At 34.1% G+C, this 16,251-nt stretch overlaps 1 protein-coding gene across 2 annotated transcripts; it reads right to left on the bottom strand.

Moving 5' to 3' along the window:
- Positions 1 to 232: 232 nt before the first annotated feature.
- LOC130749050 (protein PIN-LIKES 3-like) lies at positions 233 to 15,834 on the bottom strand. Of its 2 annotated transcripts, none has more exons than XM_057602327.1 (11): positions 15,747 to 15,834; positions 8,434 to 8,602; positions 3,480 to 3,559; positions 3,260 to 3,384; positions 2,647 to 2,768; positions 2,313 to 2,534; positions 1,670 to 1,762; positions 1,045 to 1,145; positions 865 to 917; positions 587 to 772; positions 233 to 510 (listed from the first exon to the last, which is right to left on the bottom strand). In XM_057602327.1, exons 2-11 carry the CDS (start codon positions 8,566 to 8,568, stop codon positions 386 to 388), a joined length of 1,242 nt encoding a protein of 413 aa, XP_057458310.1. In that variant the 5' UTR covers positions 8,569 to 8,602; positions 15,747 to 15,834; the 3' UTR covers positions 233 to 385. The 2 variants fall into 2 exon arrangements, with proteins under 2 accessions (XP_057458310.1, XP_057458309.1); XM_057602326.1 differs by lacking the exon at positions 15,747 to 15,834 and adding an exon at positions 9,362 to 9,535.
- Between the last annotated feature and the right edge of the window lie 417 nt (positions 15,835 to 16,251).

The following is a 16,251-nucleotide window of genomic DNA, read 5'->3' on the forward strand; positions in this document are numbered from 1 at the left end:
TGCTAAGACATAATAGAAAAATCAATAGCTAGTATGAGATAGTTTATGACTTGCAGAAGTCAGCAACCTGCAAAGAAACAGTCTCCCTCTCCTCCGATTCCTCCTACTCCTATGGATCCCATGAAAAAGAGATGAGGGTTTTTTTTTTTTTTTTTTGCAATTTTAGATTTAGATCAAGCGATAGCAAGATCTTGAAACATAAAATAATTATAGAATGTTACTAAGTTATCAGTGGCCTAAAAGACATGGTTAAGTAATCTAAAAATTATAAACATTTTTACAGAAAGTTACAGTACTCAATAGTACACTGATAGCATTATTTAAATACAACTCTTTTAAGAAAAATTCCACTTTTAACTCTTGAATCAGTGCTCTTAATTAATTATTATAATACAAGCCACATAAAGAAGGTGCACCAAAGTGTAAGTGAAACTGCAGAACAAGAATAAGTTGCTAACATGATAACTGAGCATTCACCCTCACCAGCTCCAAATAATTGAGTGATTGTACCTACCATATTCATAAAGTCAGTATATTTTTAAAAGGAAAAATGGTTTGGAACTTTTCTCATAATTATACAACTTACTGATAGCTACTGCAGGTGGAAGGGCAAATTGAAGCAGCAAAAGAAACTGGTACAATGGATCATTGTGGATCAATCCAAGATGCACTGCACCTTTAACAATGCCTATGCCTATTATTGGCAAGGCAATAAATCTAACCACAACAATGCCAACAATAACTGGAAGCTGCTTCCTTACTCCTTTTAAACCTGGAAAAAGTTCATATTAATTTTCAAATGTAATAATAAACTCAAGAAGTAATCAACCCAAGATTGAGAAATTAATTTTCTTGATTATTTACCCTTAATAAGATTTGCCCCAACCAACAATGTCATTGCTGGAATGCCTGCAGCTCTGTAAATCAAGGAAGTATATATGAAATAATTTATAATTGTGGTTACCTAATCAAAATACATAAACTTTGATTTGTTACCAAGTAACCAAATGTAAATATGGATTGACCAATTGAGAATATACTTACCCTAGCATAATTACCGAGTCTTCAACCACACGGAGAGGAGCATTGTCACCAACTAATAGATTTCGAAATGGAGGAACTGCACCAATTATTAAACCAACAATCTGCACACACATAAGGAAAGAATGAAGTATTTTGTTAAGTAGAACAGGTAAGGTTTTAATACATATGTAGCTAAGTTGGTTCTAGTCTAACAATTATGAAATAAGATAACAATGCCTTTAGAAGCATCTAACACTGTTGAGGTATCAACATGTTCTTTTGATATGACTTTAAGTTAAAACTGTTAGACCATATGATCATAACATTGAACAAATGAGGATAAGTGTTGAACATTTTTACTGTGTCAAAACTCAGAAAAGAAGACAAATTCTGAAGGCAAAGACAATTGTAATAGGAAAGCATCAATTGATGATAATGCATTGAACTTGATTAATGTGTACCCTGAAGTTAAAACAGAACTGATTTCTAAAACTGAACTAACTTCTATGTACTAACTGAAGTTCTTTGTCCTTAACATATTATAACTATCATTCCTCATTCTAAACTTTATTCCTTCTTTGTGGAATGAGTTAAATGAAAATAATAGGAGGGACTGCAAGGAAAAATAAGAGAATCTTTTACATACCGCTCCGGTCGTTGCAGGTGCAAACAATACCTTCAGATTGATCTTTTCAGCTAATATTTTCAGTTGTTTCATAATTTTCCCACTTTTGCGCACCTATAAAATCTTGAAAATATGAGATCATCACTTCTATCAAATGCTTTCAACATTGTAACTAGAATAGAGCATCTGCACAGTATGCCATGAAATGCAATAGTATGAGGAAACAAAAGTGTGTTATAGTTTGTCTTATTGCTGAGAAGTCTCACATTGACTAGAGATTGCCTAATAAGTCCTTACATCCTTAACTTTAAGGTAGCTTTTGATCTAGAGTTACGTCTAACCTGAATTTTAATACTTATCTTTTCAACAACATCCAAAGCTGATAAAACTTATTGTACATGAGCAACTCATATGAATCAATAGTTCTTATATATTGAATTCAACTCTAACATAAAACAACACATGATTTCAATTAAATTAATTAGGAACTAGCACTTGGAGTTGACACAAGTAGGTGATGATGCATGTTGCTTGAGTAAACCTAGAATTCTTAGAAGTTCATTTGAAAATTAACGTGGGAGACACAAATGGGTCAAAAATCTATGTCATACAGAGAATTTTGCAGAATTGTAATTGAATTACACTAGAACTGATGTAAAACTACCTCTGCTGGCTCAACAGGCATTGTACATTCAATTTCAAGCTGCTTCACCTGATCAGTCTGTAATCCATCCTGGGTAGTAACCAATGCTCCTGCAGAACATGTTGAAATGTTTTCTGGATGACTTTTCAGGGAATCATCAAGGTTGACTTCATTGGAGATCTTGCTTGAATTATATATGCGGATAATGTTGTACACATAAGACCAAGTGTAAACTGATCCTAGCTAAAAAACCAGAATCATAATAATAAAAAGGGTGTTAAAACAATATATGAATGTGAATATCACGCTGTGATAAACATAATTAAATTCCAAATGTCTCAAGTTAGTGTCATACTGCCATTGATAAAGAAGCATATGCTAGAGCATTTCTATAGCAAACACCCACATCTCCAAAAGGATTGCTTCTTTCTTTACATACAGCTGGGACAATAATAAGAGGTAAATTTCCTAGATTTCCTGTGGACAACAAATTCAAATCATCATACACATGATTTTTTTATGTTCAAAATGATAATTATTAGATAGGTATGGAGACAATTTTAAATAAGTGACTTATTAAGAGACCGGCGGAGCTCATAGCATCAATGAACCAACACCATATACGATAGCAAAAGTGTGGATTGGATTGGGCAAATGGGTCTAATTGAATAGATTAGTATGCAACCCGAACATCATCAATTTGGTTTGGTTCGGATTTGAAGATAAAAACACTTGAAATCTGATCCAACTTGGTTTGGATTCTATTTAGACCAAAAATTCATTCAATCCAATACTTGTGCACCCCTAATCACAATCATTGATTTCAAAGACTGAACTCAAATTCTTAGAAATCATATCACCAGCCAAGTAGTAGATATGTATGACGTCTCTCATGTTTTCTTCATCTCACTCATTCTTAATCAATGTGGGACTCGAGACATTATACTTGTAGTACCGACATGACTTACCTGCAGCACAGCACCCCAACACAAGGCCCTGAAGATGATGAGGAACTCTAGTTGTTTTGAGTAGTAACCATCCAAGAACCGTACCGATTATAAATGTCAGAAGAACATTCCCCGGCATGAACCATCTGCATAATTCATGAAAGTATTTTTCTTGTCTAATTTAACTGAATGAGGAAATATATTGAAAACAAAATGCAGTAGTGGTTAGAAACAAACTTACAACATAACCAAGCTCTTAAAGGTTATTGTTTCAGCTAGGCTGCTACAAACAAGAGTAGGAGCGAAGACAAAAAATACCATCTGTTCAAAAACACCAAAAACATCATAGGGTGAAGAGTATTTTCCCATTTAGCTCCCATTTTTTCTTTCTTTTTCTGGTAAAAAATAAACATATCGAATATTAATACTAAAATAGTTAAGCATTTTTGGCATGTATGGAAGAGATTGTTTTCATGAAAAGGAAGGGTGAAAAAAAGACATTAACATTGGAGGTCAACTTATTGTTATCATATTTATCAAAAAAAAATCTTCTTTTCTTTTATCTCCCTTTCCAATATCTATACTTTTTTTTTTTATTTCACGTGTATCTACACACATCTGATCAAGATTTTATAATTGTCTCTCATAATAAATGACTTTATCAACAATCGAACATGTGTTCACACCTTTACATGCAGTTTTCACCACACTAACACTTTGTTTTTTTTCTTTTCAATAGGCCAACACCAATACGCCAAAACTGGGATCTCATTTTCTTTCTTTTCTCTTTTGTCTCTTTATCAGTTTTTTATTTTAATTTACTTTGGAGGGCCCATACACTTGAAGTCTAGCTGGGCCGCAATTGGATCTCTGCGTTTCCTTAGCTAGTCCAATGACAGATCACCATTGGCATTTGAGGCATTTCCTCTAGTACAAGCAAAATTTTTTTGGTTAAATACATGAGTGACATGTACCGGTAGAAAAATTACACTTGGATTATTTATTAATAATATTGTGGACTTCTTGAAACTCTGAATCAACCCTGTAGGTTTATTGTAATTAGATCTGGTGGGTTCACCTCTCCTCCTCTTCTACTCGTTCTCCTTCTGCATCTGGTAGTGGCGAGATCTCGGCCGCTGTCAAAGATGGATTTGAGAAGATGAGGGTTTTGTTCCGGCTTGGTGGTGCAGGTCATGGTCTGAGTCCTTCTACGTACGTTTCTATCTTTTCCCCTTTCTTTCTACTCCACTTTTCAATCTGGGTTTTTTCGTTTCTTTTTTCTCCACTCTTCAATCTGGGATTTCCCCCTTTTCTTTCTTCTCCACTCGTCAATCTGGCTTTTTCCCCTTTTCCTTTCTTCTTCACTCTTCAATCTGGTGTTTTAACATATTGTTGCAGATTTTGGTGTGTTTGTTGGAATGCATATGTTGTTAAAACCCAGATTTGGGGACAAAATCACGTTAAACCAGAGGAATGGGGTGCTGAGTTATTTTGCTTCTGGGTATAATTTACCAGTGGTAAGGTTTTACATACATATACATAATTATTAAAAAAAAATGAGGGTATATTTAGTAAGCTAAAATTCAGTTGGGGTTACAACGTAAATAATCTAAAAAAATCTAGTGAGCACTTGTCTTATTAAGTGTTTATACATTATTGGTACACCTCACTCCTATAGTTTACCCTCGTTTGAATTTATGGGCACCCAAGTATGCACCGGCATTTGAGCTTGCATGAGTGTTTTGCATTTTACACATTCTATTTTATTATTTGTACACTCAATCACTTTAAAATTAAAAAAATAATAAGGACGAAATGTGTAAACAGAAGAAGAAAAAAACAGAATGTAGAAAAGATCTATGCTCTCAATTGCCAAACCATTTCATTTAAATTTTGGCTTGTCTGTGGTCCTTTAGTTTTAATTATAGAGAAAAAGTTTGATGCACTGACGGTGTATCAACCAATCAGATTTCAATGATGTGAGAAAATCTCTCTTTTCCTTTAATTTATTTAATTGACATGTCACATCCTTGAAATCTGATTGGTTGACGGTGTAAAATTTGGCTTGGCTGTATCCAAGACAAAGGTCAGTTTGTTCCAAACCAAAATCAGATTTCTTGGTCACAACATCCACCAAGGAACCATCATTCCTATCAATAGAGCCATCGAGTTCACGGATAAATTCCCTGATCAAATCATTGACAAAACTCAACTACAAAGATTCCTGGGTTGTCTCAATTATGTTGCGGACTTCTGTCCTCAACTCAGTACCATAATCAAACCCCTGAATCTCTGAGCTTCATCTTGAACCTGAGATCGAGGACAAGATCAACAATCTCCTCATTCAAACTTCTGATGAAGAAGAATCTAATCCTTCGGATTCTGAGGTCTCTGAAGACCTAAATCAAATTCAGAATGATGATTCTCAATCATCATCTTCCGTCAATACCTTGTCCATCAACACTTTGACCAATGAACAAGATCTTCTCTTCAGGGCCATTAATTCTATCCCTGATCCTGAGGAAAAGAAAATCTATTTGGGACGCCTCAGGTCTACTCTTGAAGATAGGCCTCCCAAAAGTCCTATAACCACCAATAAATTCAATCTTAGAGATACTTTCAAGCGTCTTGAGAAATCTACGGTCAAACCCGTCACTATTCAAGACCTTCAATCTGAAGTCAATTCCCTCAAGATCTGATCCTTCTCGTCTTGAGTGAGATAATTATCCCACCAACCTTTGAGCTGGCCACAGAAACCAGCAACCAAGACTTCAACGATAAGAGATTCAGGACAATTGTTGGCGGTAACATAGGCAGTGGCTACCATAGTCATATTTTGGAGGATTTTGGTGATGCCATACTCGTTTTCACCATCAATATTCCATTCATAGACATTGTTGGCACTGAAGCTTTTGAAGTTTGAAGATTCTTCTAAAAGAAGATCAGGAGCAGTAGCTCTAGGATAGTAGAGCTTGGTTTCTTTTCTCCACTGATTCTTAGAATTGTGAATGACAGTATTGACCGGAATACTCTTGATAGATTGAACGTCAGACTTCATAGATTGAATATCAGAATCAGACTCAACCTTACCATCTTCAATATTATTTAAAGAAGTAGAGGTATTACGAGTAGAAGTACGAGTTTTTGGAGGAGGAGGAGCAGTAATAGTGGGATTAGAAACTGCTTCCGGAGTAGGTTCCGGAGTCTCAGGAGGTTCCGGAGTCTCAGGAATAACTTGTTTGAGAAGCTGAAGTTGCTCTACCACCTTTTGGAGGAGCTCATTGTCAGATTCCTTTTTTGCTCGAAGAGTTTGAGCCGAGTGTCTGGAACGGCTACTGATTTGAAAAGGTTTGAAAAGAGGTTTTTCAAGTTGACATCCTTTAGGGATATCAAGATTAGAAGAGGAAGGTTCAATCGATACCTTCCTAACCAGGGTTTACACCCGTGAAGACAGCCAACAAGCCTTCTGGAAAGAGAAATTCCTGGCCGGTCTTCCTAAATCTTTTGGCGACAAAGTTCGTGAGAAACTTAGAAGCCAAAATCCGGGGGGAGAAATCCCATATCACACCCTTAGTTATGGACAGCTCATAGCTATCATTCAAAGAGTTGCTCTCAAAATCTGTCAGGATGACAAAATCCAACAGCAACTCACTAAGGAGAAGTCTTAGAATCGCAGGGATTTGGGTACTTTCTGCGAACAATTCGGAATTCAAGGTTGTCCCAAGAAACCTAAACCCAGAAAGCAAGATCCTCCTCCCAAACAACAATGGAGAAAGAGATCTAGCAGGAATGATCATAGGAAACCCAAGCCTAGATTGCAAGCGCAAGAAAATACACTGGAATCCACCAGAGAAGAAGAGAAAACTCTTAAATTTTATTATCAATCAAAACTGAAATAGGCTATGCCTTACAAGTGCTTAAATAAGAAAAGAAAATATCCTAATAGTAAAATAAATAATATCCTAAAAGATCCTAATTGAAAATAAAAGATCCTAATTGAAAATAAATAAGTTCCTAACAAAAAATAATTAAGATCCTAAAAGATCTTAATTACAAATAAGTAAAATTACTAAAATACTAAAATTATCTTAAAAAGCTCCTACATCATAGATCAAAACCCCAATCTTCGCAAATTCCAAAGAACCCTCCTGAGACTAGACCCTCTCAAGGAAAAGATGTTACCTGCTACAACTGCGGCAAGCCGGGCCATATTAGCAGGTATTGCAGACTCAAAAGGAGAATCTCTGAGCTTCATCTTGAACCTGAGATCGAGGACAAGATCAACAATCTCCCGGCGTGTTTTGAAACAAAAGGTTTTCAAAAGAGCTTTCATTTTAGTTTAGTTAATCAAACTTCGTGTCAAGAATCTCCCTTGTCTTTATCTCCCTAATCCTCAAGCTTTCAAAATTATTGAAACTGATGCCTCTGATATTGGCTTTGGTAGTATTTTGAAACAAAAGGTTTTTGACAAGGAACAAATTATTGCTTTTACTTCAAAACATTGGAATCCTGGTGTAAAAAAACTTTACACCGTCGGTGCATCAAAATTAAACTCTTAATTATATGAGATTATGAAAATTAGAATTTTTTAATGTTTTATTGAATTTTTATATTTTGATTAGTAGGTTTTTATGGAAATAACATCTACAATGACTAAATTGATGCATTTTGTGAAGATTTTTCTTAAGAAAAATGAGAATTTAAGAGTTTTAGGCAGAATAATAATAATAGAGACATTTAATTTGCAACAATTTAAAAAATTGAGGGACTAAATGTGCTCGAAAAATTATTGGGGAACTAAAATCACCCATCAGTCAATCATCGGAAGCATCTGACTGAAAAGCAAAATTTTTTATCGCATCGCACATCAGATCTCATTATTATTTTTTTATTTCTTTCCCACTCAGGATGAAAGTTGAAATGGAGTATGAAAAAACATTATTGTTTAATTTCTTTTCCTTTGAACTTTTCTTCCCACGTGTGACTTTCTTCAAGCTGGATAATTAACCTCACAATAACACATTCTAGTGCCATGATTTTCATCCTTCTTTTAATTAACTTCACATTAAAAGAAAAAAAAATTAGACACAAGCTTGTCTTTCCTTTTTCTAGGAAATTACTTAGTTGTGTATGAGTGTATCCTTAAAATATCTGGGGCAGGGAAGACCAAAAATGAAAGAAGAAAAGAAACTCACAGTATTCAGGTGTTTCCTGGCGGTCTCGTTGAGTATGTCAAAGCGATCAAGTGCCAGGAATGTCCCAACAGCAGTAACCAAAAGCACCTTCAGAACAGGCATTAATGCAACAACGAATAGCTTCCAAAACTCCATATTGATCTTCTGTCTTCTTTAATTTCTTCCCTTCCTATGATAATTAATTAAGAATATAAAGGCCAAATAGGTTGCAAATAAAACATGTAATTTTGATTCTTTTTGTTTTTCTTCAGAGCATTACAAATTAAATAAGGCCAATTATCATTAATTATGATTTGCTTTGGAATATATATATCCATAACGCACTGGCTAGCTGCGCAGTGATATTATATAATCAAGCACTTCTGAGAAGAATTCAACAAAAGCCACTAATTAAAATTGAAAAAGAAAATCTTGAAAGCATAATAATAACATGATGGAAGCATAAAATCTGTGTCCAAACACTAAATTTATGAAAATCCAGAAAACATACAATAAATTAGAAATATGTGTATTTCTCTGTTTCACCAATGCAATGATGTCATGTTAGTTAAAAATCATCTATGTAAGGTTATAAATATAAGATTTATGCATTTTTAATTGATGTGTCATAATTTTATTAGTTGAGACATATAGGAAAAAAAATGAGACGAATTTTTTTCACATGGATTAATATGTCAAGAACTACTACTAAACATAGTTGAATGATAGATAGTATGATACCATATTTGAACTCTGGAGTATGAACACATTACACATGCACATAATAAATGCAGTTTTGTATGCATACACACACTTAATAAATGCAGTTTTTGTGTGTGTTGTGTCACTCAATCAAACACACACAATTCTCACATGTCTATTACTAAGGAAAAAGAGGAACAACTAATTTAGCTACAATGGAAGATGAAAGAAAAAAGAAAAACATTACCTGATTGATGCTCTGTTCTTGGCCTAGGAGAAGGTGGGTTTAAATGCTTAAAATAGAATGGTGGTTTCAAGTGAAGTGCTTGTAGTGTGAGTATGGAGAAATATATATAATCATAGCGCACTAGATGAAAAAGCACCTGACCTGACAAAGCCAAATTGATTATGTAATTACTTGTTAATGGTTTTACTTAGTACATACACGTTTTGTCCCCTGGTTCAGATTATATGGTAGATTGGTAATGTTTGGTGATGAAACCGAACAAAACAACAGAATGGAATGAGATTATATATATACATATATATATATATATGGTAGTCTCACATGGGAAGATTACGAGAATAATGAACACTTTATAAGTGAGAAGACTCATACACCTAATGCTTTAAGGTTTTAGGTGAAAAATGTGATGTTCAATCCACTTGTGATTTGTTCTTGTTAGCCCAACTTGGAGCCTCTTGCAGCCTAACAAAAAAATATAATAGAACATGACAATAATGTTCCAGATGTTATGTTTCATAAATTCAATAATTAATTAGAACATAATTATAATTTTAATTACATATATAACCTTGCCTATACATTTAACATTTGATTGAGTATAAAAAATTGAACTCATTTGAATAATATACATAGAGTTCATCTATCATTGCTTATTTCCTGATATAATTACTTATTTTCACTTAGCAATTTGTGTATGCTTTTGAAAATAACAGATTTCTAATTATTTCTAATAGTAGCTTTTAAAACAATCAATTATTTTTAATGTATTTTTAAGTAAAAATTTGTCAGTTTACCATTGCTTAAAAAAAGTGATTTTATTTTTTAAAAAATATTTAATTTTATATTAAGTGAACTTTTGAAAAGCATAAATTCATTTATGTTTATCTACAAATATAATAAATATTTTTCATGTTAAGAAGTTATTTTCAACTGTTTGGTTACAAAACATATCAAATATAAATAAATTACGGGGCATTTCTTTTTATATCGTGAAAAAGTTTTAAATGAGTATTCCATTCTGTATATTCCTTTTTTTTTTCCCACAAAACCAAAATATCATGTTATGTTTTATTTTTGAAAGCTAAAAATGTCATGTTATGTTTCAAACACGTAATTATATATTTGTTTGAAGAATTCCAAAGCTAGAAGAATATAATTAATGGGCACTATTACAACCATGTGTCTACACTCTTTATCGTTAATCTTATACTGTAATAATCACGTTTAATTTGAATCTACTTTCTCTTCAAGCTTCTCCATTTTCCCTTTAATTTTCCCCTTCTTTAATTTTTGCCACACACGTTACATCGAAATTGACCTCATCTTTCTACTTTTTGTTCTCTCCACTATACCATCATCACCATTTCAAACCTTTCTCCTTCTGTCAAAAACTCTTAATTACTTGGGCTTACTTTACCCCACCGGTTAATTTTGTAACTCTAAGTTGAATAATTATTTTGGATATTTAGTTTGTTGACGGGCGGTTTGTAATGTTTTCTGTTTTTATTAGGTAAGTACTAGTTGAAGGCTCATATCAGCTGATCTATATATGTGTGTTTATGTATCAATCGTCCAACATCAGATTAAGATTTCATTGATTAGGGTCAAGCCACTTTCACTCAAGCTAGTTAGTTACTGTCAAGTCAATTAAGTTTAGTTAGTTCGTTCTTTCTCTTTGAAAGGGATTTGATTAGTTTATGTGGATCGTAGTGTTGGGAAGATAGGTAGAGTGTGAAAGACTGAACAACCTAAACAAATCACTACAAGAGTTATTGATGTTAGTGACGGTTATTACCCACGATCACGACATGTCAGTAAATTATGCGGTTGTTGAACGTCTAGCCATCAATAAGACATAACTTTTTTTAAGAAAATAAAAACTAATTACTTACGGCAAGATTGTCAATAACCACATAAAAATTCATGGAAGGTTTGGACCGTCGGTAACTTTGAACAATATAGATGGTTTTGACCATCATAACTCACGACAAATTTACCGACGAGTATATATGACAGTTGGGAAATTCAAATTAACGATTTTGGTCGTCTGTAACCTAGCCACCTTTAATTTCGTATTATGGTCATTAGCTATCAACCTTCGAATTCGTATATATAATTTGAAATTACAGGTTGATTTGACTGTCGGTAACTATCGAGCCTAAGAATCGGTGAGATCCTCTCTTAGCATTGACGAGGGTGTGCGATGGTGAGTGTCATGAGGATGACAGTGGTGTTCTTGGTTCCATGTGAGGGAGGTATCTGAAGAAGACACCTCGACGCTCAAGTCAGTACAAGTGTTTTGGAGAGAAATCTTGATTCTCAATAGAACTCAAGTATATATCAATGCTTGAATAAAAAACATGGTCTATAAATGAACAAGAATTTGTATGTGTAGGCTCGGTATCCTTTGTGGTTGTCTCTGTAAGAGTACGGGAAATCCCATAAAGGAGACTTCTGATCGTGTTGGCATCCTTTGACTGCCTCGTCTTAGTTTGTGGGTCTAGCGGCTTCGTAGCCTGTCGAAACAAGAGTCCCCCATCTTGGCATGCCGCACTCTAGCATGTTAGGTGTAAGTTGTTTGATCCATTCAGAATTCACCATGCATTATTTAGTTGATTCTTCTGTAACGGTCTTTGAACTACCTGTCTTATCATAACCCTCATTTTGTTTGACTTCTTGACCGAGGCAAAAATATATCCTTTTTTTTTACTTTGTGATAGTTCGCCTTTTCTCTTTCTTTTTAAGAATCAATAACTGTCTCTTTTAGGAGGAAACCGAAAAGTTGAGTACATATCTTTCAAAGAGTAAACCCTTGAATTTACTTTTCCCTTTTTTGCATCTGATTATCTCCTCCTTTAAGCATCATATTTTCTCTTATTTCCTTATTTGAATCCTCAGCAATGCATCTTCTCGTCTTTCTCGTGGTTGTACTTATCAATTCAAAGCATTTATCGTTTTCAGGTATACTTTTTACTCTTCCTCTTGTTCCATCTTCTTTGCTTTTAAAGGAGGAGGAATTTTTCTCGCATTTGGATTTCTTCTTTGAAGAATCCTTCATTCCTTTTCGAGAAGATTCATCTTTTTCACCCGATGGGAGTAATTTTTCTCTTCCCTATGATTGTCTCAACTTTCTAGACTCTGAAATCTTCTCTTGTATAATAGTTAGCTTCCACTTCCTTTAGAATCTTTATCTTCTTTAACATACTTTCTCGACTTTCCTTCTCGGATCAATTGCTCGATTGCATCTCTTAGCTAAATGCAATCATCTATGTTGTGTCCGTGACTTTCATGGCACTCACAATACTCCTTCATATCTAAATATTCAGAATGTTTCTTTAGAGGTGCCAGTCAGGGCATGTGTGCAAAAGTCATGTTCATCACATCTCTATATATCTGAGATGGAGTTTTGTTTAACAAGGACTAATTGTGATTTCTCCCTCATAAATTCCTCAGATGGTTTCTATTGTCAAAGCTTCTCTTTTCATATCGACCATCCCTTTGCTTTGGTGTTTGTTCTCACTAGTATCATCTCTTTGACATGTCATTCCTGCTAAGCTATCATCCACATATTCACATGTTTTATCACTCGCCTTTAAAATTTCTTCATTTCCCATGGAGGAGTCTTAGTTAAAGATGTGTGAAAAGGAGTTCCAATCCTAACAGCTTCACATAGTAAGAGAAGCTTCGCCTCAGGGTCTAAATCTTGAACAAGAGTTGGTTCCTAGTAAGACTTAGTAAGGAAACATCCCAATGATTCATGTTTCCCATGTTTCAAGCTTCCAAGTGTATGTTAGGTTTTTGGCAACCCTTTGCTAGTGATAACATGGTGAAGAAATTCTCTACACAACTCTTCCTAGCTTCCAATCAAATTCGGAGGAGGTGTTAGGTACCAACACAAGGCTTCCTTCCTAAAATTCAAAGGGAAAACGCTGCAGTTTAAGACATCAGAAACTCCGAGTAAAGATATTGTTATCATGAATGTGTTCAAGTGTTCGGTTGGATATGTATCTCCAACATATCCCTATGCCATGATTGGCTTATGAAATTCTTTTGACATTTTCACAGTCATCCCCTCAGACGTGAAAGGACTTAGCTGACGCCTGACATCCCCATATTTTTCTTGGATTCCTCTTCGTCCAAGTTAATTGGTGACTTGACTCTGCTATGCTTTGTCTCTTCCTGCCTTTTCACTCACTCCTACCGAACGTGATAATCGGTTACTTCTCAATTTGTCGCTTTCGTCGAGCGTGTCAAGCTGAAGACCGCACTACATGCTCGTTTTATGGTGGAATCTAAGATACATGTATAGATTTTTCTAAATCCAATAATTTTCTTTTCCGTACGAAGCAATTTATCTTGAATATTCTCCTCTATTGGTTCTTCTAAGATTGGTTCCCCATGGGAATGATCTCTTTGGTAATGATTTCCCGTAGAATTCATTTGTTGTGGTGACTCTTCTTCATCTTAATCTCTTAATGTTGCCTTACGTGACCATTATTGTTTGATATTTTGTACTTCCCATTGTTGGCTTCAATTTTTCCTCACTAATCGTAATCCGAACTAAACGCATGTTCAAGTAAGCAAGGTACATTATTCTCATGATTATAAGGAAAAATTACTTACAACTTTCCTTCATTTTCTTCCACTTACCACCTAAAGCAATTTAACTTGCTCTTTCTTCATATATTTGAGTCCCAATATTCCTCGTCTCCAATCATAATTTCTCTTTTGCGTTATTGGATACGAATATTTCCTTTCAAGTTCAACTCACTTTGTAGTTTGTACCGTGAATATTCCTGCGCCACCACCACGCCACTTTTTCATTTCAGTATTCATATTCAATAAGTAGTATTCTATCTTTTAAGCTTTACAACCCCTGGTCACTTCTTTTTCCTCTTAAAGTAATAAATTGTCGTTATCTTTCAGTAAGTGGTTCATTATGTAAAATAAATTCACTATTTTTTATCAAACAAAACTTCTTTCCAAAATCTCTGAATGATAACTCAAGTAGTAAGAGTTAAGGATGTGTTGGATGAAGGAAGTTCCGGGATCAATCTCTGAAGGGTGTAATTTATCTTTTTAATGTAAAAAAAAACTTATATACTAAAGTTTTACGGTAATCACTTATGAGGTAAATTATTATTATCTTTATATAATGTAATTTATCTAACACATGACAAATAAATAAGTAACCTTTAGGATCTCTCGTGTGAAAATTTTTAAATGTTCTATCATATTTAAATTTTATGTCTATCAACCCTGATTAAATTTGTGCCAGCAGTGTTGGGAAGTGTTCTTTAAAATGAATGAGTGTAAAGGGCACGTAGCTAGGTGGGGAGACCTGAGACCTTCATTGATTTTATACAAACAAAATAGTAATGTGTTTAAAGATAGGGTAAGAAAAGGTTTAGCTAAGGGAGATTTTAACTCTTCTGGGGAACCTAAAACCTTTTAGTTGAGTGTTTCTATTCTATTTTATTTTTTTATAGGTAAATGTTACTAGTTGTTAGTAATGTTAGTAAATTTATCATCATCAGAGTTCGAACCCTGAACTCTGGACTCTTCACCCTTCACTCAAAACGGATTTGCATTGCCAATTCTATTATGCGATTCGGTGCAGGTTTCATAAAAAAAAGCTTGGAGCATAGTCGAGAATCGTGTGGTTTCCGCAATTCAATTCTTTTTTTTTTAATTCGGTAGACTTCTAAGGAGGTCTACCATGCTCTGTTTCCCAAAGTTCCCCAATCCCTCTCTCTTGAAGGACTTCAAGCGCTATAACACTATTCCAATAATAGCATTCGAGGGTGGTATAATCTCTATAACTTTACTATAAGCCATGTCTTCAAGAACATGATAATCTATCTTAACGAGAAAGATAAAGTCTATACCTTCTCCTTGATGACATTTTAAACTAAAGTTATGCTACCAACAACTACATTCATATCCTAATCCTACTCTTTCATTCAAACCAAAGAGTTAACCACCTCAATATTATCTCTTTTCATCCTTTCCAATGGCACTAATAGAAAGGAAGTACTTTCCAACGAACTTGGACTCTCTCCCAGGCGAATCAAGAAATCCAACAAACACTAATAGAAAGGAAGTACTTTCCAACGAACTTTGACTCTCTCCCAGGCGAATCAAGAAATCCAGCAAAGATTATCATCGCTCCTTCTTTTCATTTAAAAAACAAAAAAAATCCTATTATTTTTTTAATCACTGTATCTCCATATGCAAGTATCCGTGAGATTGATCTCCTACCCGACGGTATAAAAACAAATTACAATAAAAAAGGAAAGAAATGTATTCAAGTGCAAAATAAAATCATCATCATATCTTATAATTAACCACATAAATTATAATGAGAGGGGAGAAAAAATCTTACTCTTCCATTGATTTGATCTCCCCTGGCCTCCTGATTTTTCTGTTCAATTCAGCCCTCTTAGTTCCTTTTCATTTTTCTTATTTTCTGATGTTAGCTCTGTACAATACTTCATCTACCAAAAAGATTTCTCGTTTTGCTATTTATAGATACTTGAGTCGCATTTATTTAATTATACACTATAGTTAATAATTCATCGACCTTGTCCTTGACTATAAAAATAGACCATGTTAAGAGTGTTTTTAAATGAATAAAATTAAGAGTTTAATAACTATAAATTGACCTTGTTAATAATTTTTTTTAAGCGCTCGTGTAAACAAGTTACACATGTTAGGTCTCATTCCTCTAAAGTGAGTTTCACTTTAAAATAAGTTATTAAAATATGTGATTGGGTTGTTTTATTAACTTTTTAAAGCAAAATATCATTTTTATTGATTGTGAATTTGTGATGACTTATTTTATGCTATTTTATCACTTTAGATGAGGGAAATCTAATGACTTTTTGTAT

The sequence above is a fragment of the Lotus japonicus genome, chromosome 3, assembly GCF_012489685.1.
Source record: "Lotus japonicus ecotype B-129 chromosome 3, LjGifu_v1.2".
Classification (NCBI taxonomy): domain Eukaryota; kingdom Viridiplantae; phylum Streptophyta; class Magnoliopsida; order Fabales; family Fabaceae; genus Lotus; species Lotus japonicus.

Bases quoted from the DNA above. Each gene is read 5' to 3' on its own strand.
- LOC130749050 (XM_057602327.1), bottom strand. From the start codon at position 8,568: ATGGAGTTTTGGAAGCTATTCGTTGTTGCATTAATGCCTGTTCTGAAG. The intron at 2,535-2,646 runs GTATGACACTAA...CTGGTTTTTTAG, and splicing joins ATGCTTCTTTATCAATGGCA to CTAGGATCAGTTTACACTTG. The intron at 918-1,044 runs GTAAGTATATTC...CTTGATTTACAG, and splicing joins GACTCGGTAATTATGCTAGG to AGCTGCAGGCATTCCAGCAA.